The 22,224-nt window shown below is 45.7% G+C and overlaps 1 protein-coding gene across 3 annotated transcripts in view; it reads left to right on the plus strand.

The window, feature by feature from the left end:
- SLCO2B1 (solute carrier organic anion transporter family member 2B1) overlaps positions 1-22,224 on the plus strand; it is a 360,204-nt gene that overhangs the window by 219,144 nt on the left and 118,836 nt on the right. For all 3 annotated transcript variants that reach the window (XM_029602065.1, XM_029602067.1, XM_029602066.1), the window contains one exon: positions 6,459-6,549. In XM_029602065.1, the coding sequence (XP_029457925.1) occupies positions 6,459-6,549 (91 nt within the window). The remainder of the gene's footprint in view (positions 1-6,458; positions 6,550-22,224) is intronic.

Genomic DNA, 22,224 nt, shown 5'->3' on the forward strand with positions numbered 1-22,224 from the left:
TGTATGGTTAGTTAATTCTTTTGCGCAGCGTGAAGGCAGGTTTTCAGGCAGGCTTAGAGTGCCCTGCCCTCAGACTTTTTCTCGGAGCTAGTGTGTCCCAGTAGGTCCAGGGGGAGAGCTTACCGGTGGGCCGGTCACCCTCCCCCCCAGTGGTTGTATTCCAGAGTTTAACTCTGAAGGGGGCTTGGAGTTGTTTTTTTCTGGCGTGTGAAAATAAAACAACAAAAAACAAAGGAGAAGACAGTTCTCAAATTTTGGGAGCCACTTAAGCCCTGTTGGTGGCAGGCAGTGCGCTTGGTCTTGCAGCCCCGGCCTGCCGTGCTTTCTACCTGGGACTCCGGAGGGGGTGGCTGGTTCACCCGGCGCGTTATTAGTTTGGGACACTTACTTACTTTTGGCGCGCTTTTTTCTTACTGCATCTGAAGGCCTCTTCATGCTGCGATCTTCGGCCTGCACGGCCTGCGGGGGCACGACTCTCTCTCGAGGGTCTCTGCTCCCGATGTCTTCCCGGGGGCGAGGGACCCTCTCGGGGGCCAAGCGCTGCCTGCAGCGTTTCTTCTCTTCCCTCTTCGGCGCGGCACAGGAGAGTGCCTGGGTCCCGGTCTTCGGCCCCGCCTCCCATAGAGAGGGAGTCAGCGGCCATTTTGGACACGCGGCAGGCAGAGGAAACAGCATCGGAGGAGGAAGACTCCCCTCCTCCTTCACCGCCTGCCTTAAGCCCGCAGAGCATGCCCAATTCGGAAGCTCCTTGGCCCCCCCCCCCTCCCTCCCGGCCCGCGGGTGAAACATTTAAAAGGCCAGTTCCTTTTTCTTCACAGTTTGTGCTGTTGATGCACAAAGCTTTTTTGGAGGCAGAAGCAGGTTGGGAGGTGGATGGTCTCCCTACACCTAAAATCCCCAAGGCAGTTCTGGATCAGAGGAAAGCCGGGGCTCGTTGCCCTCGTCCGCAGGGGGGTGCAGGGGTTCCGGAGGCCCCGGATCTCGCTCCGGTCACTCTGGATGCGCCAGGAGCGGACGTTGCTGACGGTCAGGGGTCTGTTGAAGGGGATGACCCCCAGGTGCTCCGTTTGTTTGGTAAAGACGAGCTAAACTTTTTAATCCTTCATGTTTTGAAGGAGTTGGAAATCCCGGCACCGCACCAGGAAGCTGACACTTCCACGGGGGATTTATTTATTTATTTAACACTTTTCTATACCGACCTTCATGAGAAATTCACATCAAATCGGTTTACATATAACAAGGGGGATAACCTTGATCAACCATTTAACAAGAAGCGAAAGTTACATATAACAAGGAGGGATGTAGCTATGGCGGGCCTGTGGGCCCCTCCACAAACCTTTCCCTTCCATCCCAAAGTGTTCCAGATTGTGTCTAAGGAATGGGATCTTCCAGAAGCCTCCTTGCGGGTTAGCAGGGCTATGGATAAGTTGTATCCCCTGCCGTCGGAGCCCTTGGAACTGCTCAAGATCCCCTCAGTGGATTCGGCGGTCACGGCCATGGTTAAGCATACTACCATCCCCGTCACGGGGGGGTTAGCGTTGAAGGATCTCCAGGACCGGAAGTTGGAGATCTTATTGAAGCACATCTTTGAGGTTGCGGCATTAGGGGTCCGGGCGGCGGCTTATAGCAGTCTCGTGCAGAGGGCCACTCTTCGTTGGGTCCAACAACTGCTTACAGCACAGGAGCTTCCGCCGGATGAAGCGGAACAGGCCAACTGCGTGGAGGCTGCGGTCGCCTACACAGCGGATGCTTTATATGATTTGCTGCAGACCTCGGCTCGCACTATGTCTTCTGCAGTTTCCGCCAGGCTTTGGCTCCGTCGCTGGTCGGTGGATGCTTCCTCTAAGTCACATTTAGGTTCCTTTCCCTTCAGGGGGAAGTTGTTGTTTGGAGACGAGCTGGATCAGCTCATCAAGGACTTGGGAGATAATAAGGTTTGTAAGTTGCCTGAGGATAAGCCCCGTCAGTCTCGATCCTTCGGGAATTCCAGGGCTCGGTTTCGGGGTCAGCGCCGGTTCCATATGGGGAGGGGTGGTTCCTTTTCCCCCAAAACAGCAAGCGTCTAGGTCCCAATCTTGGACTCCTTCCTTTCGGGGCAGACGGCCTCAGTGATTGGGATCCTCGCAAGACTACTCAATGAAGGCGTGCAGACCCATTCCTCCTTTCCGCTCATCGGGGGTCGGTTGTCCCTGTTTTGGGAGGAATGGGTCAAGATAACTTCGGACCAATGGGTCCTCGACGTGGTTCGTCACGATTACGAGTTGGATTTTGCTTGTCCCCTCCAGGATCTTTTTATGACATCGCCATGCGGTCCTCCGGAGAAGCAGCTGGTTATCGCCCAAACCTTGGACCGATTGCGGACACTGGGAGTGGTATTGCCAGTTCCACCGGCTGAGCCCAGGACTGGCCAGTATTCTATATACTTCGTGGTTCCAAAGAAGGAAGGCACGTTCAGGCCGATCTTGGATTTAAAGCAGGTAAACAAGGCTTTATGCATTCCTCGTTTTTGCATGGAGACTCTGCGGTCTGTTATTGCGGCCGTCCACAAGGGAGAATTTTTGGCTTCTTTGGATCTGACTGAGGCGTATCTTCACATTGGAATCCGGGAGGGTCATCAGAGGTACCTGAGGTTCATGATGTTAGGGAACCATTTCCAGTTTTGTGCCCTTCCGTTCGGGTTAGCAACTGCCCCAAGGGTATTCATAAGGTTCTCGTGATCGTCGCAGCCTTTCTATGCCATCAAGGAATACTGGTTCATCCCTATCTCGACGATTGGCTCATCCGGGCAAAGTCGGAGGCATTGTGCAAGCGGGCGGTTCGGTTGGTGGTGCAGCAACTTCAGACGTTAGGTTGGGTAGTCAACTTCGTGAAGAGCCGGCTAGAACTGACTCAACAGTTGGAGTTCTTGGGAACCCGATTCGATACTTTGGTGGGCAAGGTGTTCCTGCCACATCAGCAAATGGTCAATCTCATGATACAGGTGCAGAACCTGATGGATCTCCTGTTGCCTACGGCCTGGGATTATTTACAGGTCATTGGACATATGGTGTCTACTCTAGAGATGGTACCATGAGCTTTTGTGCATATGCGGCCTTTACAAAGAGCGCTCCTTTCTCGTTGGGATCCCAGGTCCGAGGATTATGACATGGTGTTACCATTGCTGGAGCTGGCCCGTTCCAGCCTCGCTGGGTAGTTGACCCCGGACCATCTTCTGCAAGGGGTGGACTTAGAACCTCCGCCTTGGATGGTTGTGACGACGGATGCCAGTCTGTCAGGCTGGGGGGCAGTGTGTCAGTCCCGAGCGGTGCAGGGGACGTGGTCTCCTCACCAGGCCACTTGGTCCATCAATCGTCTGGAGACCAGAGGGTCCGTCTGGCTTTGCTTCACCTCCTCCCGATGGTACACGGTCTAGCGGTGCGAGTTCTATCGGACAACGCGACCACGGTGGCATATATAAATCAGCAAGGAGGCACAAGAAGTCGTCTGGTGGTGGCCGAGGCGTCATTGTTGATGGCCTGGGCGGAACGTCATTTATCCCAGATAGCGGCCACCCATATTGCAGGCGTGGACAACGTTCAGGTGGATTTTCTCAGTTGGCAACACCTAGACCCAGGAGAGTGGGAGCTGTCGGCCCAGGCGATGTATCTTATAACCCAGCGTTGGGGGGTTCCGCACCTGGACTTGATGGCGACTCGGCTAAATGCAAAGGCGGAGCGTTTCTTCAGCCGAAGGTGAGAGCACAGATCGGAAGGAGTGGATGTGCTTGTGCTTCCGTGGCCTCTTCGCGTCCTCCTCTGTGTGTTTCCTCCGTGGCCCCTAGTGGGAAAGGTGTTAAGGCGCATAGAATCCCATCGGCGTCTGGTGATTCTCGTGGCTCCGGAGTGGCCAAGGCGTCCGTGGTTCGCGGATCTCGTCAATCTGGCGGTGGACGGGCCACTGCGGCTAGGACATCTTCCGAATCTCCTTCGACAGGGTCCAGTATTTTTCGATCTGGCGGATCGTTTTTGTCTGGCGGCTTGGCTTATGAGCGGAGACAGTTGAGGAAGAAAGGTTATTCAGAAGCGGTCATTTCCACTCTCCTTCGGGCGTGCAGGTCTTCGACTACACTTACCACACCATGAGTCTTTGACTCATGGTGTGGTGACTTAAAGATTTCGCCACGACAGACTTCTGTAGGGCATATCCTTACGTTTTTGCAGGATGGTTTGAAGAAGGGTTTGGCCTACAGTTCTCTTAGAGTTCAGGTGGCGGCTCTGGGTTGCTTGAGGGGTAAGGTTGAAGGTTCCTCTCTTGCGTGTCACCCAGATGTTGCTCGTTTTTTGCGTGGAGTTAGGATCTTGCGTCCTCCTGTGAGGGTCCCGTGCCCTTCCTGGAACTTGAATTTGGTGCTCCGTGGTCTATGTGCGGCCCCTTTTGAGCCTATTAAGAGGGCCTCCTTGAAGGATTTAACTCTCAAGACGGTATTCCTAGTGGCCATTTCGTCAGCAAGTCGTGTTTCGGAGCTGCAGGCTCTTTCATGCAGGGAACCGTTCTTGCATATTTCTCAGTCAGGTGTGTCATTGCGCACAGTTCCTTCCTTCTTGCCTAAGGTGGTATCGGCTTTTCATGTTAATCAGACGGTGGAATTGCCTTCCTTTTCGGAGGAGGAGCTTAAGTCTTCTCAAGGTCGGGACTTGAGGCATTTGGATGTCCGTCGTGTACTCCTGAGGTATTTGGAGGTGACTAATGAGTTTCGGAGGTCGGATCACCTGTTTGTGTTGTGGAATGGCCCCAAGAAGGGTCTTCAGGCATCCAAGACAACTATCGCACGATGGTTGAAGACCGCAATCGCATCCACATACATTGGTTGCGGTAAGGCTGTTCCTGATGAGCTTAAGGCTCACTCTCTGCATTCTTAGGCGACGTCATGGGCTGAAAGCCAGTTTGTGTCTTGCCAGGAGATTTGCAGGGCGGCCACTTGGAAATCCTTGCATACATTTGCAAGGCATTATCGCTTGGATGTTCGTGGTCCGTCGACTGAGTCCTTTGGGAGCAGCGTGATTCGAGTGGGACTCTCTGGGTCCCACCCCATTTAAGGCGGCTCGGGTACATCCCAGCAGTCTGGACTGATCCTGGTACATACAGGGAAAGAAAAATTAGTTTCTTACCTAATAATTTTCGTTCCAGTAGTACCAAGGATCAGTCCAGACGCCCGCCCAAGTCATTTTTATGAGAGTCCGCTCGTGTCCGCTCAGTTCGTTTGGTTCATTCTTTTGCAGTGATCTACACTTACAAGTTATAATTGCAAGTGCTGCTGCAGATTATACAATAAGTTGATCTGAGGTTTGTTTCTAGTTTAATATATAGGGTGACAGGGTTGTTTCTGTCTTTCGAAAATGTTACTACTTCATCTGCTCAGTGGTTGGGCTAAAAAGGTTGGTTTCTCGGCGGAAGTGATTATTTAGTTCCTTCTGCTTTGATATCAAATATACTGAGGGATCGCAGGTGGTACACCGGTATATCTAGGGGGTGCTTTTCAGCTTTTCTCTGACTCCATCTGCTGGAGGGGAGGCATAACCCAGCAGTCTGGACTGATCCTTGGTACTACAGGAACGAAAATTATCAGGTAAGAAACTAATTTTCCTTTCTATTTTTAAATTCTGAAAGAGCTTCTAAGCACATGTTCTTCTCTGACCAAAGCTAGAGAGGAAATACAATGCTTCTTGTACATGCTCAGACCTTATGGTTGGAGTGGATTAATGTCACTTGATCCCGGTAGCAAAGATAGACTAATTAGAAAAATGCTTCACTGTGATTTATCATGTATGTGGTTTCCTTGCCAACATGCTCTTAATCAGTTCTGACAAGGCAGTGCGGTCACACAGGAAAGGGCCAGTTGCTATATTTACTTACACCTTTCGTGGTATACTCTGGTATTCTTTAAGATCCAGTTGTTATTTTTACCTTCAACTCAGGATTTTAGATTGCAGCAAATCTTGTGGAACGAGTTGTCTTTGGAATTGAACCTGAGCGTGATTTGAATATATTTAGAAAGAAACTGAAGACTATATATTTTAGAAATGTGTTTTGAGCTTGGTCCTCATCTTTATGTTGATGTTTATGATGGTACAGTATTTTATGTTTTAATGTCAGTTTTTATTACATTTATGAATATGCATCTTGTAAGCCACTCAGGACAAGCTTTTCCTGAAAGTAGCAGCATACAAAATTGTTTAAATAAATAATAAACAAATAAATATTTGGATAGAGCAGAGCCATAGACTTCAGTGGGCCAAAGAAATGAATGGGAAACATAACAAATATATTTGTTTCATTTGTGGGACCCTTATTTGTTTTGTGGACCCACAATTGAAATTAATAGGTTCCTATTCATTACCTTTTATTCATTTGTTTCAAATAAATGCACATTCCTATTTTCCATCATGGTAACATTACATATATTTTTACTATTTACACAGCTGAAAGACCACAGAGCATTAAAAGATTTTCTGAGTGAACTGAAATCCAGACAAGAAACAGAACATATTTCCTTGGTTAATTTTATTAAACGTAAGTTAAATTTCTAGTACATTTTTCCTACAATGAATTGTGGATCTCAGTGTACACATATTTTGCAAACACTTTGAAATAGGACTGCAAAACAGCTGTTTTTCGCAGAATGGAGCAGAAATATTTTACATTAGCCCCTGTATTTATTTATTTATCAGCTTTTCAATACCACCCAATAGAAGAACTAGTCAGAGTGGTTCACAACATAATAAAACCATATAGAATCAATCATATCAAACAAAAATTTTAAAACTCCTCACCATTAAAATCATTTTGCTTTTTCAATTTAATACAGCCATATCTTTACATTTTTTCTGAATGATAAATAATTCCTTTCCAACCTGATTTCCAATGGTGCTGAAATCCAAAGTGCTGGACCACAAATTGAAAATATCTTCCTACGAAGGGCTTCTCTTTTTATTGCTTTAACCCCTGGAATGACAAAAAGAGGGTCATTTGCTGAACATAAATTCCATCCAGGAATATATCTTTGTACCAGATTCACCAGTTATTCTGCTCTCTCATTATGATTCACTTTAAATATTAAATTAATGATCTTAAACTTTATTCTTTCCTCAATAGGGAGCCAGTGCAATTCCATTAACAAAGGTCTTGACTGATCCTTTCCGATACCCAAACATCAAGGTTGCTGTCATATTTTGCATCACTTGTAGCCATTTCATAGTTGTCGCTGGCAATCCCATCAACAAACCATTATAGTAATCAAATATGGGGCATACCAATGCCTGGATAGCAATCCAAAAAGCCCCAAAACTCAACCAGCCTTTAATTCTCCTGAGTTGCTTTCATAAAAATTCTATGTACCATCAAGGAAATCTGGGAATCAAAGGACAGTCTACCAACCAATTGCACCTCCAAATTATGGACATTTGAAATATTCCAAAATTTAGTTTTTCCCACCTCCAACTATATGAAATCAAAAGTATCAATAAATAAAAAACTAATTGCAACTAATCAGTGAAATGACCTGAATCATGAACAAATATAAAAATAATCATATTTTGGGAAAATATGAAAGGGATTTCTGGACATTAAAAATATTTACTGGAAGAAAGAAGTAGATAAAATGTAGTTGCTTACCTGTAACAGGTGTTCTTTTAGGCCAGCAGGATGTTAGTCCTCACAGATGGGCGACATCATCAGATGGAGCCTGTCACATAAAACGTTTGTCAAAGTTCCTACAAGCTTTGTCTGGTATACTGAGCATGCCTAGCACGCTTCTATCCGTGCATCCACGCGAGGTCCCCCTTTCAGTTTCATAACATAGCAAAAATACAAGCAAAATAATTAAAATAAAACATATGATGACCCAACTCTGCAGGGTGGCAGGTGGGTTTTCTGAGGACTAACATCCTGCTGTCCTAGGAGAACACCTGTTAAGGTAAGCAACTGTGCTTTCTCTTTGTTGCGTGTGCCGGCTACGGCAGGCCCATGGCCAGGCCCTCTTACCCTCTGCTGCCTAATCCAGCATCTGGCTCCACTTCCTTCGCGGCTGTAGGCCGCCGGCTCCATCCCCGGGCCGTCCCCGGCACTCCTGGTTCTACGATGGACTCCTGTGCTCTGCAGCGGGCCTGCGGAGAGACGCCGCCATCCAGTGCTGCGCCCCTCCCTAGGCACGCACGAGCATGCATCTCTGCTTCCTTTAAAGGGCTCGCGGCGGGAACTTGGCTGCAGCCCCGGATGATAACGTCGCTGAGGCTCCGGTATATAAGGCCGGGCTCAGCTCCTGTTAGTCACCTTTGCAACAGATCTCCACGCTGGTTGTGTACTTCGTTGCCTCCGGGTGATTCCTTCGTGTTCCTGGTTCCTGATCCCTTCAAGTTCCTGTTCCTGGTTTGTCTTCTTCGTTCCTGTGTTAGTGCTACCCAGCTTACCTTTTGGACTGATCTTCTCCTGGACCCGACCACTGCTTTGCCTGACTACGCTATTCATCTTCTCCTGGACCTGACCACTGCTTCGCCTGACCACGCTACTGATCATCTCCTAGCCCAGACCTCTGCTTTGTCTGACCTCGCTACTGATCATCTCCTAGTCCAAACCTCTGCTTCGCCTGACCACGCTATTGTCTTTCTCCTGGACTTGACTTCAGCCTTGCCTTGCCACCGCTCTTTGATTGCCGCCTGCCCTGACTTCAGCTTGTTCTATGACGCCTCCAATGTATTCGTCCTGGACTTGGTCTTTCAGGCTTTGGCCTGTTCTTGCTCGGGCGCCCCCTGTCAGACTTTGGTTCCTATTGGTCTCCGGGACTCCACCTCATCCAGTACAGACTCTTCAGTTTCACTGTTGCTACCTCTGGGCTAACCTCTCTGTCTCCTCATCGACGACTACACATGGAGGCCCATTTAACTCCAGCCAGTCCCGGTATCCAAAGGCTCAACCCACGGGGAACTAGGGCTGGTATTGGCGAAGCTCCAGCCGGCCTCCGTCAGTCAGCCCACTCCGCCTGCTGACAGTAGGGACCTGTAGGATCTCTCCTACGGGTAGTGTCAACCCCAGCTTGGTCCAAGGGTCCACCTCCTATGCAACACTCCTAGGACAAGCAGGATGGTAGTGAATACCAAGCTCCAGGCTGCTCCCGACACAACTAAGACCAACAGTCACTGAACAAGATGCCAACGGGCACAACAGCAACTGTGGGGCTGTTGGTCAGCAGGGAGATGGCCTGGTTCTAAACAGGGGCCTTAGGCAGGAAGATTTGGGTCTAAACCTGGAAGAGATTGCAGAGGACAATTTGGCCAAAGGTACTGTCCTGTCAACCATCCTTATCCAAGCTGTAGTGGGCAGCAAACGTGTGTAGGGAACTCCACATTGCTGCCCGTCAAATTTTGGCGACGGGGACTTCCCACAGGCGGCTACCAACGCCACCTTGGCTCTCACAGAGTGAGCTTTGATTTGGTCTCCAAGCTGAAGGCCTGCTTGTGCATAGCAGAAGGCAGTGCAGTCTGCCAGCCAATTAGATAGAGTCTGTTTACCCACCACAACTCCCAGCCTGTAGTTGTCAAAAGATACATAGAGCTGAGTGGATTGCCTGTAAGCCGCTGTGCATTCCAAATAGAAAGCCGGAGCTCTTTTGCAATCCAAAGTATGAAGAGCCTGTTCCCCCGTGTGAGAATGAGGTCTCGGAAAGAAGATGGACAAGAAAATAGACTGATTGATGTGAAAATCAGTCACAACCTTATGGGGGAACTTGGGGTTCATACACAGGACCACACGGTTAGGAAATAACTTCGTGTATGACAGGTACGTGACCAAGGTCTGAAGCTTACTGACTACGAGCCGAAGTGATCGCCACTAGGAATATAACCTTCTAGGTGAGGAAGTTTGTGTCACAGGAGCATAGAGGCTCAAAGGGAGGACACATGAGCCGCGCTAGAACAATATTGAGGTCCCAGGACACAACAGGAGGCCGAAGAGGGGGCTTCAGTTGAATCAGACCCCTCATAAAGCAACCCACTAAAGGCTGTACCGAGATGGGACTGCCGGCGACACCCTGGTGGTTTGCACTAATGGCACTGAGGTGAACCTTGACTGAGCTGGTCTGAAGCCCAGACTCGGAAATGTGCCACAAATAGACCAAAGACTTGGGGATGGGGCATGGGTTAATCTCGTGGACCCTTAGGCTGAGATGAGATTGATGCAGCCTTTGAAGAAGAACCCTCAAAGTCCTCGCTGTCAGCAGGCAGCGCTGATCGAAAACAGCAAGTGAGATGATCCGAGGTCTGGGCAGCCAGCAGGCAAGAGAGACAATGAACAGTCCAAGTCAGGGCAGGCGGCAAACAGCAAGACGAGAGGGGATCCGAGTTCTGGGCAGGCAGCAGGCAAGAGAGAGACAATATCCAATCCAAGTCAGGGCAGGCGGCAAAATCAAGACGAGAGGCAATCCAAGGTCTGGGCAGGCAGGAGGCAAGAGAGAGATGATATCCAATCCAAGTCAGTCCAGGCGGCAAACAGCAAGACGAGATGAAGGGCAAACCAGGTCAAACCAGAAGACAAGCAGGAGCTCGCTTCAGGATAGGCACAAGGAACCTGCTGCTGAGGCGACTGGTGAGAGGCAGAGCTGCCCTTAAGTAGGGGCAGCTCTGTGATGTCAATCAGAGGTGCTGCTGAGTTTTCCCACCGCTGGCCCTTTAAAGACCCGGCTGCCATGCGAATGTGCACCTAAGCAGTCAGTCACCTGGCATCTGTGGCACGGCAGCGTTCTAGAGGGTCTACTACGTCTTCGAGGAAGCAACGTCAGCTGCACAGCACGGTGAGTGTGGCCAGCCATGGGACACGAACGCAGCTGGCCAGGTGTAACAGTACCCCCTCCGTTAAGTCCCCTTCCCCGAGATCTCAGCTTCTTGGGGTGGGATGCATGAAAAGATTTTAGAAGATTTTTATCTAAGATGTTCGAGGCAGGTTCCCACATGTTTTCCTCAGGACCAAAACCCTCCCAAGAAAGCAGATAATCCCATTTCTTGTTTCTTCTTCATACATCCAACACTTCTCTTACTTGTTAAACTTGATCTTCAGATGAGATGTGTTTTCTGCGGGTATTCGGATAGCACCTTCAGACAGCTTTATGATCTAAAAGGCAAATTTATTGATAGCAATACAAAGACAATATAGACAATTTAGAAAGAGGAACAAGGAAAGAGGAAGTCGTTGTTTCTCTGGAGACGCAGGTCAGTGGCAACTGGGCATCAGGCTTGCTTCTCAGCTCTGGACTGCTCGGGTTGAGACTTTTAAACTTTTTTCATTGTCCAATAGAAATACATTGATGCACATCCTGGGTGTATTAATTTCTTCTAATATCCAATTATGAACGTAGCTTTATTGTCCAATCAGGCACCGTCTCTGGGGTGTTGCCTTCTTCCGGTAATGAGCTTTGCCAAAGCACATGGTGGTGAAATATGTTGCCAGCAGAATCAGGAAATACACATTCAGGCTTAAGGCCTATATACATTCCCCCCCTTGAATCGTTTGGGAACGATTCACAAATAAAAGGCTGAGATTGTATTTCCTGGATTGTAATGGTCATAGCATCAATTTAGTATGACCCACCTTTTGGACTGTTAAAAATGGCTTCCATATTCTTTATGGTGTTGAATCATTATTTTTATACAACTCACACTCACAATCACAATCACAATTGTTCAGGCATACTCAGTTTGTACTTTGTTTTATTGGCATTCAATCTCATATTCATTCTTCATTCAGGTATTGTTCTGGCCTTCTTCCAGTTGATCCAAGATTCTGTAATGTGGTCCTATTAGCAGCATATGAATCAATAGATCTACTTAATGATTGATTATTGATTGTGAATAAATGGTTAGAATAGTTGAAACAATAATCCATCATTCTACTCAGGGTTAATGCCACTGTCTTAGGTTGCCCAGGGTACGCAATCCTAATGATTTGCTACCTGGTGCTTACCCGTCATCGTTAAGCATAACAGCCTGAGGAAGTAACATTGCTGCTGGTAAATGAAAGGCTTCCTTTAATATGGTATAGGAGTTCATAGTTGTCTTCACAGTAATGCAGGATGATGTCGTAGGCCATTAAAATAACAAACTTCATTCATTCTCACAATTAACCATTGCAAACTCACTTAGAAATGTAAGCCACTTTAAACTGTGTTTCCCATCAATTAAACCAAATTCTGTGGAAATGCAATCTTTTCCCTTGGAAAATCTCATTCATTAGTTTCAGAAGGAGATTAGCTTCAGAAGGAGATGTTCATCATTAGACGTTGTCTAACTGCGGTGACATGAGAGTAACTTGAGAGTATTTGAGACATAGTAGAAGCAATAGTTAGAATTAATTAATAGAAGCAAAACCATGCTTGGGAGTACTATTGCTTATGTCTTAGCCTACCATACATTTGAACATTTTGGGAATATAAACAAATGCTTCAAATCTGAATTAGGAGTAGGATGTCGAAGGAGACATCCATATGAATGAGGGATAAGAAATCTCTATAACCAATGGGATGGTATCTGCAAACTCTACTAAATGTGATATTTAAGAATAGGGAAATCAAATGAATGTCATAATTCTGTCTTCAATCACCAAGAATAACTATATAAACATTTGGGACTACATTAAACCTCTAGAATCACTAAATGTACTTGAATTGAAGAGGACATATTTGTCTGCGAAGCTTATTCACATGAGCTGCCTAAAAACGGTGTGAAGGCTGAACTGACAAACTATGCTGCAGCACATTGCGCCGGTCTGTCACTGACACGCAGATGTCTGAACAAGTCTGGACTAAAAAGGGCAGAGTATATCAACTGGAGATGAATATAACGTGGAAAGCAATAATGAAATCATAGATGGTAAGTCAAACCAGTTATCTATGGGACCTAGGGATGAATGATCATCTTAATTAATCATATAATGGATATGAGTGAACTGGGAATAGCAGCAAAACCTTAGTATTTTAAATTAATGTGGTGTGTAACATGTAGGTGTATGTAGATGTATATAGATATCCAAATCATGGCATTTGCAGAATGGCATATGGGCTTGGAGTATATGGCAATCAATTATCACTAACATTTGACAAAACATAGTGTGGTGCAATGCATAACAGTTAGTCTTTGTGTAAAGAGCTGACAATAATTGGGAATGGATCTAATCTGATCAGAGCAATAAGAATCACACAATCATGAGAACTGCATTAATGTAGAGTACAACAACATAAAGGCAAAATATAATCAAGCAAGAGTAATAAAGTTCAATGATGAGTGGAAGATGAATTCTGTGTTAAGGCTGAGACTTCCATAGAAGGGATGGGAAGAATGGAGTGAGTCCCATAAATGTTGTTTTCACGCTTTCAGTGAGATGTATCAACTTTTCATTCATCACGGCCTAATGAGAATATGTACTTCTTTAATAGTTTCAGATACCTAATATGGTAAAGTAGCATAAAAGCAAATTAAGCATTTAAAGAAAAGTCATCTGCGGTAAGCTAAACCACAAATAACAAATATTTCAGACATTACATTAAACATATGTCACACTGGACTGACATACACTCATCCATCCTTCAAATATACATTCAATGTCGTCTTCACATAGGACAGACAACAGATAACATATAATATGAGCTCAAAATTCGTATCAAAAATGTATCAAAAGAAAAGTGGATCAAAAATCAAAAATTCAAAAATGTGTATGAAAAATAAAAGTTCAGAATTCTGTCAAAAAGGTAGAAGTCCTATCCAAAAGGTAGAAGTCCTTGAAGACCTGAAAAGTAAATACTAGCATACAATTGAAATATCAATTTAACAAATATTGTACATATAGATTTCCAACCAATAATATTAAATAAATTTAATCAATAATGTTCTGAGCTTATAGTCAATGTGTCATATCAAATAATTAAAATAATTAGAACTCAAATATCAAATAATTAATACTTAAATATGCTACATTTTAAACTAGAAACTATTTCTCCTTTTTTTTTTTCTCTTTCTTCCGTTCGTAGCACAGCTAGTGCTGGCAGAACAGATAAGCTGTACTCTGCAGGTTTGCAAGAGACAACTTCCCTTTTTTTTTCTGTTAAGATACAGTTTGACTCTTTAGTTAAAAAGTCCTTTCAAATTCATAATTCTCCTCTCAGAATCATAATTCAGCAGCTCAGACTCTAAATTCTAACACTATATATGTTCTTGTCAGTACTCAAGTTCAGTATTAAAGGAATGTGAAGTCAGTAACGTAATAAAGAATCAGTATGTAAAGTTGAGAGCAAAGGGGATTTATTTTGGTGTATCTCGCTCCCCCCCTTGATCCCTCTTTTACCACAAATGTACAGTGTAAAGCAGAAAGGAAATAACATGTTGTAAGAGAAAGGTAACGCATGCGCTTGGTGATCACCTTAATAAAAATACATTCACATTGAAAAGAGGAACTTACACTTAAAACTTAAAACTATATGGTACCGTTTAAAAATTAACTTACTTATACTAAACATGCTTACACTAAAAATATACCTGCAAATGGTAACACAAATAAATCTTAATAGCTTAAACAATAAGACCAATAAATACATTAACATGGGAAGCCTAGCAACCTGTTATATCTGTCCACAAGCTTATTACTTTTAGGGCGTTAAACATCTGTGATGGCACTACAAAAGTTCTCAATCAGATAACAACTGACTGACCACATGCATCTGATCCCAGTGCACGGCTGCTGTCTTCTATAGTAGGGACAGCACGTAATTAGTCAGACAAAGTCTATAGAGACATATCTATTTATTTTTGGATTTTATATACCGGAGGATTTTATATACCGGGGGTTCCTGTATGCAACGCGTGTCACTCCGGCTTACATGACAGACATCGGGAAGGCTGGCAAGGATTTACTAGTCTTATGTACGCAAATATCCTAGGTAAGCAAATTCTTATCTTAGTTTCTTGGTCCTGAAATGAATATTGCAGTAAAGCAAGCAATAGCTATAAAAGTAAGGCTCAGAATAAGGAGATCATCCTAAAGGATGGTCTTACTAAATGTGGTTCCATTTAAAACTGTGTTTCATATTAAGTTCACACTGTGTTCTGTCCAAGCTTCACTAAGGTGGCAATGTAAGGTCCTACGTACGCAGATACCTTCTCTGATAGGTGTGAACTCACTTTATCTGGGGACATGTATGTTGGCTATTAAAGCCTGGCGTCATTGTGATGAAGGGGCGTATTGGCTCCGACTGCCACTGCTCCTCCAGTGATTGGGGTCAAATTGTGGTGGTGGTGGTGGTCTGCTCGGTCCCCCCCTTGCAGCATATCTGCCTCTAATATTCCCTCTTGGGAATGAGAATTTGTGATTAGGCTGATAATGGCAATCCCTACTATAATGACCATACTGGCCACACTGAAAACACTGCCCACTTGGCAGACGACGTTGTGGTGTTGGCCAATCAGGGTGTGGTTTCTCCTCAGAGGGTACTGTAGGAATCAAATGGAAGTATCCTACTGCGGTCATCGCCTTCTCCAAAGGTGGAGAGGGTCCTGTACTCTGCACTAGACACCTGGAGGCAGTGTCAGCAGTCCTAAAAAGGGGCGGTGATGTGAATTTCTTACTAATTTCTTCCTCTTTTTCTAAAAAGGCCTTTGTTATGACAAACCACCTATAAATTTGGACATGGTTTGCCAGTGTTCTTACATCTTGCCCATTAGATTTACAATACTTGTTTTCCAGAAATGTCATAAGCTGTATGAGCAAGGGCGTGTCAAAGGAGCCTCCTGCTGGCCATGCGAGGGAAGCATCCTTCTCTGCCCACGCTACCCACTTAGAATGGTATTTACGAATCAACTTCTCATTGGGTTTAAGCAGGGCAATGACTTTGTTCAGGGGACATGACTCACTAACCTCTCCTACCATCTTGGGATCTCTCAATATTGCAGACCAAACTACGACACAAGTATTAATAATAAATTTCGTGTAGCCACTCCTTTATGAGAAAGAGTGGTTCAACCTTACCTTAATTGTAGTTTTCACCGTACCGTGAATTCACGCTTCCGGTGTGCTGTACTTCTTCAAACACGAAGGTATTCACAGCGGGACAGAGAGAGATAGCCTGCAGATAATGGTACTGAAGACCTATCTACTCCTTACCGTTCCGTTCGACTGGTTACCGGTTCCTACTTAAATTACTTGGGCTCCAGTGCGTTACCGCCGAAACAACCGGGATAGGGCCAAAAGGCAGCGTCAAGTCTGCCAATTGTTTTCGAACTTATTAGTACACTAACGGAAAAACCTATGACTCACTCATATAAGACAAGTGTTTACTTACCTTTCCAGACTGTGTAGCCAGCTCCAAGCACGTATTCCTTGGAATGCTGGATCTGAAGGCTTCTTTTTTCTGCGGCACGTAATCCCGCTTCGGAATCCACCTGACTAGTTTCTACTCCGTCCCGGCACGTATCCCGGCAAAAGCCCGGAGCCCCAGGTGGTTATGTCGCAGTATTCAACTTGGGCTTATTGATTGGTACTGTACAAGATCTGCCAGATAGCAGTGCGCGCCAAGGTCTAAGAGATAATAAAAGTAACTGAGCAGTTTTATTTTTTTTTTTTTCTTTTGAGAGTAAGACTTACTTCCTCAAAGTGGTTACTGAAGTGCTTCAGGTCTCAAAAATCTCAAAGTAGATTCAGGATGCTTCAGGGCGGTTTTCCACTCCCGATCAATGGCACCCTCACTTCCTTCGATGCTGGCAATGAGGTATCCCTGAAGGTGTGCTAGCCCGCGATACCCGCATCAGGCGTTAGGCTTTCCTTTCCGTTTTCCGGCTCGAAGGACCATATGTTTTCTGCGGGTATTCGGATAGCACCTTCAGACAGCTTTATGATCTAAAAGGCAAATTTATTGATAGCAATACAAAGACAATATAGACAATTTAGAAAGAGGAACAAGGAAAGAGGAAGTCGTTGTTTCTCTGGAGACGCAGGTCAGTGGCAACTGGGCATCAGGCTTGCTTCTCAGCTCTGAACTGCTCGGGTTGAGACTTTTAAACTTTTTTCATTGTCCAATAGAAATACATTGATGCACATCCTGGGTGTATTAATTTCTTCTAATATCCAATTATGAACGTAGCTTTATTGTCCAATCAGGCACCGTCTCTGGGGTGTTGCCTTCTTCCGGTAATGAGCTTTGCCAAAGCACATGGTGGTGAAATATGTTGCCAGCAGAATCAGGAAATACACATTCAGGCTTAAGGCCTATATACAGATGTCCAGTGGTTTAGGGGTTTTCCGGGAAGGCCATATAAGAACTAGTGGCTTGAGAAGATACATGAAAAACATTGTGAATTCCCATGGAACCAGGTAGGCGGAATTGATAAGTCACGGGTCCAACTTGGCGAAGGACAGGAAAGGGACCTACTTATTGTGGTGCTAGACTCATCGAGGGTAGATGGAGCCAGAGATGGCAAGTGCTTAACCTTACTTTATTCCCGGGTTTGAAATGAGGAGCTGAACGTCGGTGGCATTTTTTGCCTTCTGTGCTGCTCTGTTAAGCATGTCTTTGGTATGTACCCATAGTTCCTGAAGCTCTTGGCTGTGATTTAGGCTGCAGGTGAGGGAATGGATAGAGGTATTGGCAGTGGGAGTAAGGGCTGTTTCCCATGCATAATCTGAAAAGGTGAGGCCCCAGGTGCCGTGCTAATATAGAAACATAGAAATGACGGCAGAAGAAGACCAATCAGCCCATCCAGTCTGCCCAGCAAATTTTGCACTTTTGTTTCTCTCATACTTATCTGTTACTCTTGGCTCTTAGTAACCTTTTGGTTCTATTTCCCTTCCACCCCCACCATTAATGTAGAGAGCAGTGTTGGAGCTGCATCTAAGTGAAATATCTAGCTTAATTAGTTAGGGGTAGTAACCGCCGCAATAAGCAAGCTACACCCATGCTTATTTGTTTACCCAGATTATGTAATTCAGTCCTTGTTGGTTGTTGTCTGTATATAGATCCACTTTTCTTCATTCCCCCTGCCGTTGAAGCAGAGAGTTATGCTGGATATGCATTGAAGTATCAGACTTTCTCCCCTGCCGTTGAAGCAGAGAGCTATGCTGGGTATGCATGAAGGGGTAGATTTTCAGAGCCCTGCTCGCCTAAATCCGCCCAAAACCGGGCGGATTTAGGCGAGCAGGGCCCTGCGCGCCGGGAAGCCTATTTTACATAGGCCTCCCGGCGCGCGCAGAGCCCCGGGACTCGCGTAAGTCCCGGGGTTCTCGGAGGGGGGCGTGTCGGGGGCGTGTCGGGGGGCGGGCCCGGTCGTCGCGGCGTTCCGGGGGCGTGTCGGCAGCGTTTTGGGGGCGGGTACGGGGCGTGGCTACGGCCCGGGGGCGGGGCCGCGCCCTCCGTACCCGCCCCCAGGTCGCGGCCCGGCGCGCAGCAGGCCCGCTGGCGCGCGGGGATTTACGTCTCCCTCCGGGAGGCGTAAATCCCCCGACAAAGGTAAGGGGGGGATGTAGACAGGGCCGGGCGGGTGGGTTAGGTAGGGGAAGGGAGGGGAAGGTGAGGGGAGGGCAAAGGAAAGTTCCCTCCAAGGCCGCTCCGATTTCGGAGCGGCCTTGGAGGGAACGGGGGGAGGTAGCGCGGCTCGGCGCGCGCAGGCTATACAAAATCGATAGCCTTGCGCGCGCCGATCCAGGATTTTAGTGGATACGCGCGGCTCCGCGCGTATCTACTAAAATCCAGCGTACTTTTGTTTGCGCCTGGAGCGCAAACAAAAGTAGGCTGTTCGCGCTCGTCTGAAAATCTACCCCGAAGTATCAGTCTTTCTCCCCTGCCGTTGAAGCAGAGAGCTATGCTGGATATGCACTGAACGTGAAGTATCAGACTTTCTCCCCTGCCGTTGAAGCAGAGAACTATGCTGAATATGCATTGAAAGTGGAGTATCAGACTTTCTCCCCTGCCGTTGAAGCAGAGAGCTATGCTGGATATGCATGAAGTATCAGTCTTTCTCCCCTGCCGTTGAAGCAGAGAACTATGCTGGATATGCATGAAGTATCAGTCTTTCTCCCCTGCCATTGAAGCAGAGAGCTATGCTAAGAGTTATGTGAGAACTCAGCCCATGATAGAAGAGCGGCCCAGTCATTCTGACGTTCGTTAGTATAAGCCCTTAAGAAGGTTTTCAGAGTTTGATTGGTCCTCTCCACCTGACTATTGGCTTGAGGATGATAAGCTGTGATATGATCCAGAGCAATATTACATTTCTGGCAAAGAGAGCGCCAATGCTTGGCCATGAACTGTGTCCCTGTATCCGAAATTATGTGTTTGGGTAGTCCCTGTAACCGGAATATGTGAGAGACGAACAGACGGGCCAACTCAGGTGCAGAGGGAAGGTGCAGAAAAAAGTGTCCTCAGTAGCAAGCTTACTAAGTTTTTTAAAATAATTTGTAGGACCTTTATGACCACAACTTGTCAGTCCTAACAAGCTGCATAGACCATTTGGTCCACCTTTATTTTAATTTAGATATAGTGCTCACTCGGAGTCAAAACAATTTTTTCTTTTTTTCAAACTTTTCCTTAAAAAGTCATATTAGGTCCAAAGGGGTCCTTCTGGGTAGATTCATACGAACAATTGTTTCTCAGGAGTTAAACAATACTAATTACTTAGCTTTGTGTCACAGTCTATACATCACCCCGACATGGCCATTTTTCGAGTATCTTCTGCATCAGGGGATCTTCTTGGGCAATCTTCTCGTTACTCCTGATAATCCTTTTATGACTTCCTTGTCTCCATGCTGCCCCAGCACCTTTACCTATTTCATTTACCTGATTTTATAAATGAACTCTCAAAATGGCGTCAGTCTCGATCTCAATTCGTGACGTCAAAATGACATCAAACATTCAAATCAGAGAGTACCAATTGATGACTTCATTCAGTCCTTTCGGCGCAATCACATCTAACTTGAAAATCCAGTATTGTTCCTTCTTATTTAGAAGTGCATAAGAACATAAGAAAATGCCATACTGGGTCAGACCAAGGGTCTATCAAGCCCAGCATCCTGTTTCCAACAGTGGCCAATCCAGGCCATAAGAACCTGGCAAATACCCAAAAACTAAGTCTATTAATACCCAAAAACTAGGTCTATTAGAAATATCTCCACCACGCGGGGGAATCTTTATTTGTTCTAGTATCAACCAATGTAGATCACTGAAAAGATGTTGCTGTTCACAGCAATGAGCCACCAACGGAGCAGTTAATTTTTGCATTTTAATGCAACTTTTGTGTTTCACAAGTCTAAAAGTCATAAAAGGATTATCAGGAGTAACGACAAGATTGCCCAAGAAGACCCCCTGATGCAGAAGATACTCGAAACATGGCCATGTCGGGGTGATGTATAGACTGTGACACAAAGCTAAGTAATTAGTATTGTTTAACTCCTGAGAAACAATTGTTCGTATGAATCTCTTTACCCAGAAGGACCCCTTTGGACCTAATATGACTTTTTAAGGAAAACTTTGAAAAAAAGAAAAAATTGTTTTGACTCCGAGTGAGCACTATATCTAAATTAAAATAAAGATGGACCAAATGGTCTATGCAGCTTGTTAGGACTGACAAGTTGTGGTCATAAAGGTCCTACAAATTATTTTTAAAAACTTAGTAAGCTTGCTACTGAGGGCGCTTTTGTGATTTATAGAGTATTGATTTGTCCTCAGATTTCCAAGGTATTTTTGGGCTTGTTGTTTGATTTTGAAGCAGAAAACAGTGTGCCATCTTCGAAAATCTTTTCAATAACGACCCAAATTATGGAGTTGCCATTGGATAGGGGAAGGTCCACCAAAAAATATGTGGATATTTGTGGCCAAGTTTCCTTTGGAGGGGGTAGTGGTTGTAAAAGTCTTCAAGCTCTTCCTACTAAAGGTTTTTGTTGAGCACAAGTAGGACAAGATATTACATAGGCTTTCACATTCCTCTGCATATGGCGCCACCAGTAATACCATTGGAGAAGAACAAGAGTTCTCATTTGCCCTGGATGACCAGCTATTCAAGAGTCATGATCCCATTTCAGTACCTTAAGCCAAAGACGGCATGGAACAACCATTTTCCCAAGGGGAACAGTCAACGAGGAGGCCAGAAGTATACAAGCTGGATCAATTACATGTCATGGTTCCTCCAGTACTTCTTCACTTTCAAAAGAACGAGATAGGGCATCTGCTCGGATGTTCTTGGAGGCAGGACAATAACGTATCTCAAAGTTAAAATGAGTGAAAATCAGGGACCAGCAGGCTTGTTGAGCATTTAAGCGTTGTGCCTGGTGAAGGTTTTCTAAGTTCTTGTGGTCTGTATAAATGGTAATCCAGTGTTAGGCACCCTCCAGCCACTGTCACCATTCCTCCAGTGTCAATTTAATGGCCAAGACCTCCTTATCTCATATCCCATAGTTGCGTTCAGCAGAGGTGAACTTCAGAGAAAAGAAGGAGCAGGGATGGAGGACTCCTGAGTTAGAATGCTGGCTGAGAACGGCCCCTATGCCAGAATTGGAGGCTTCAACTTCCAATATAAAGGGACGAGATGGATCTGGGTGACGAAAGACATGGCTCGTGAAGAAAAGCCTTCTTTAGTTCATGGAAGGCCTTAACTGCCTCCTATGGCCAAATCTTCATGTTAGCTCCCTTTCTTGTGAGAGCTGTAAGAGGTGCAGTAATTTTGGAGTAATAAGGAATGAAACTTCGGTAATAATTTGCAAAGCCCAGGAATTTCTGCAGGCACGAAGCCCTGAGGGTTAAGGCCAGTCCAGAATTCTACGGACCTTCTTGGGATCCATGTGAAAACCACGACTCGAAATTATATGTCCAAGGAACGGTAGGCTGTCCTCCTCAAAGATGCATTTTTCAAGCTGGGCATATAGTTTATTCTCCCGCAAGTATTGTAGGACAAGATGGACATGATGACGATGAGAGGACAGGTCCTTAGAGAAAACAAGAATATCATCAAGATAGATTACCAGACAGTGATATAGGAGATTTCAGAACATATCATTCATGAGGTTTTGAAATACAGTGGGGGCGTTGCAGAGTCCAGAGGGCATTATTAAGTATTCATAATGGCCATCTCGCGTGTTAAAGGTTGTTTTCCACTCGTCACCAGATCTTATACGTACTAGATTATAAGCCCCCTGAAGGTCCAGTTTGGTAAACAGTCGAGCTCCCTGAAGGCGGTC

The sequence above is a fragment of the Rhinatrema bivittatum genome, chromosome 5 (genome assembly GCF_901001135.1).
Source record: "Rhinatrema bivittatum chromosome 5, aRhiBiv1.1, whole genome shotgun sequence".
NCBI classification, from domain to species: domain Eukaryota; kingdom Metazoa; phylum Chordata; class Amphibia; order Gymnophiona; family Rhinatrematidae; genus Rhinatrema; species Rhinatrema bivittatum.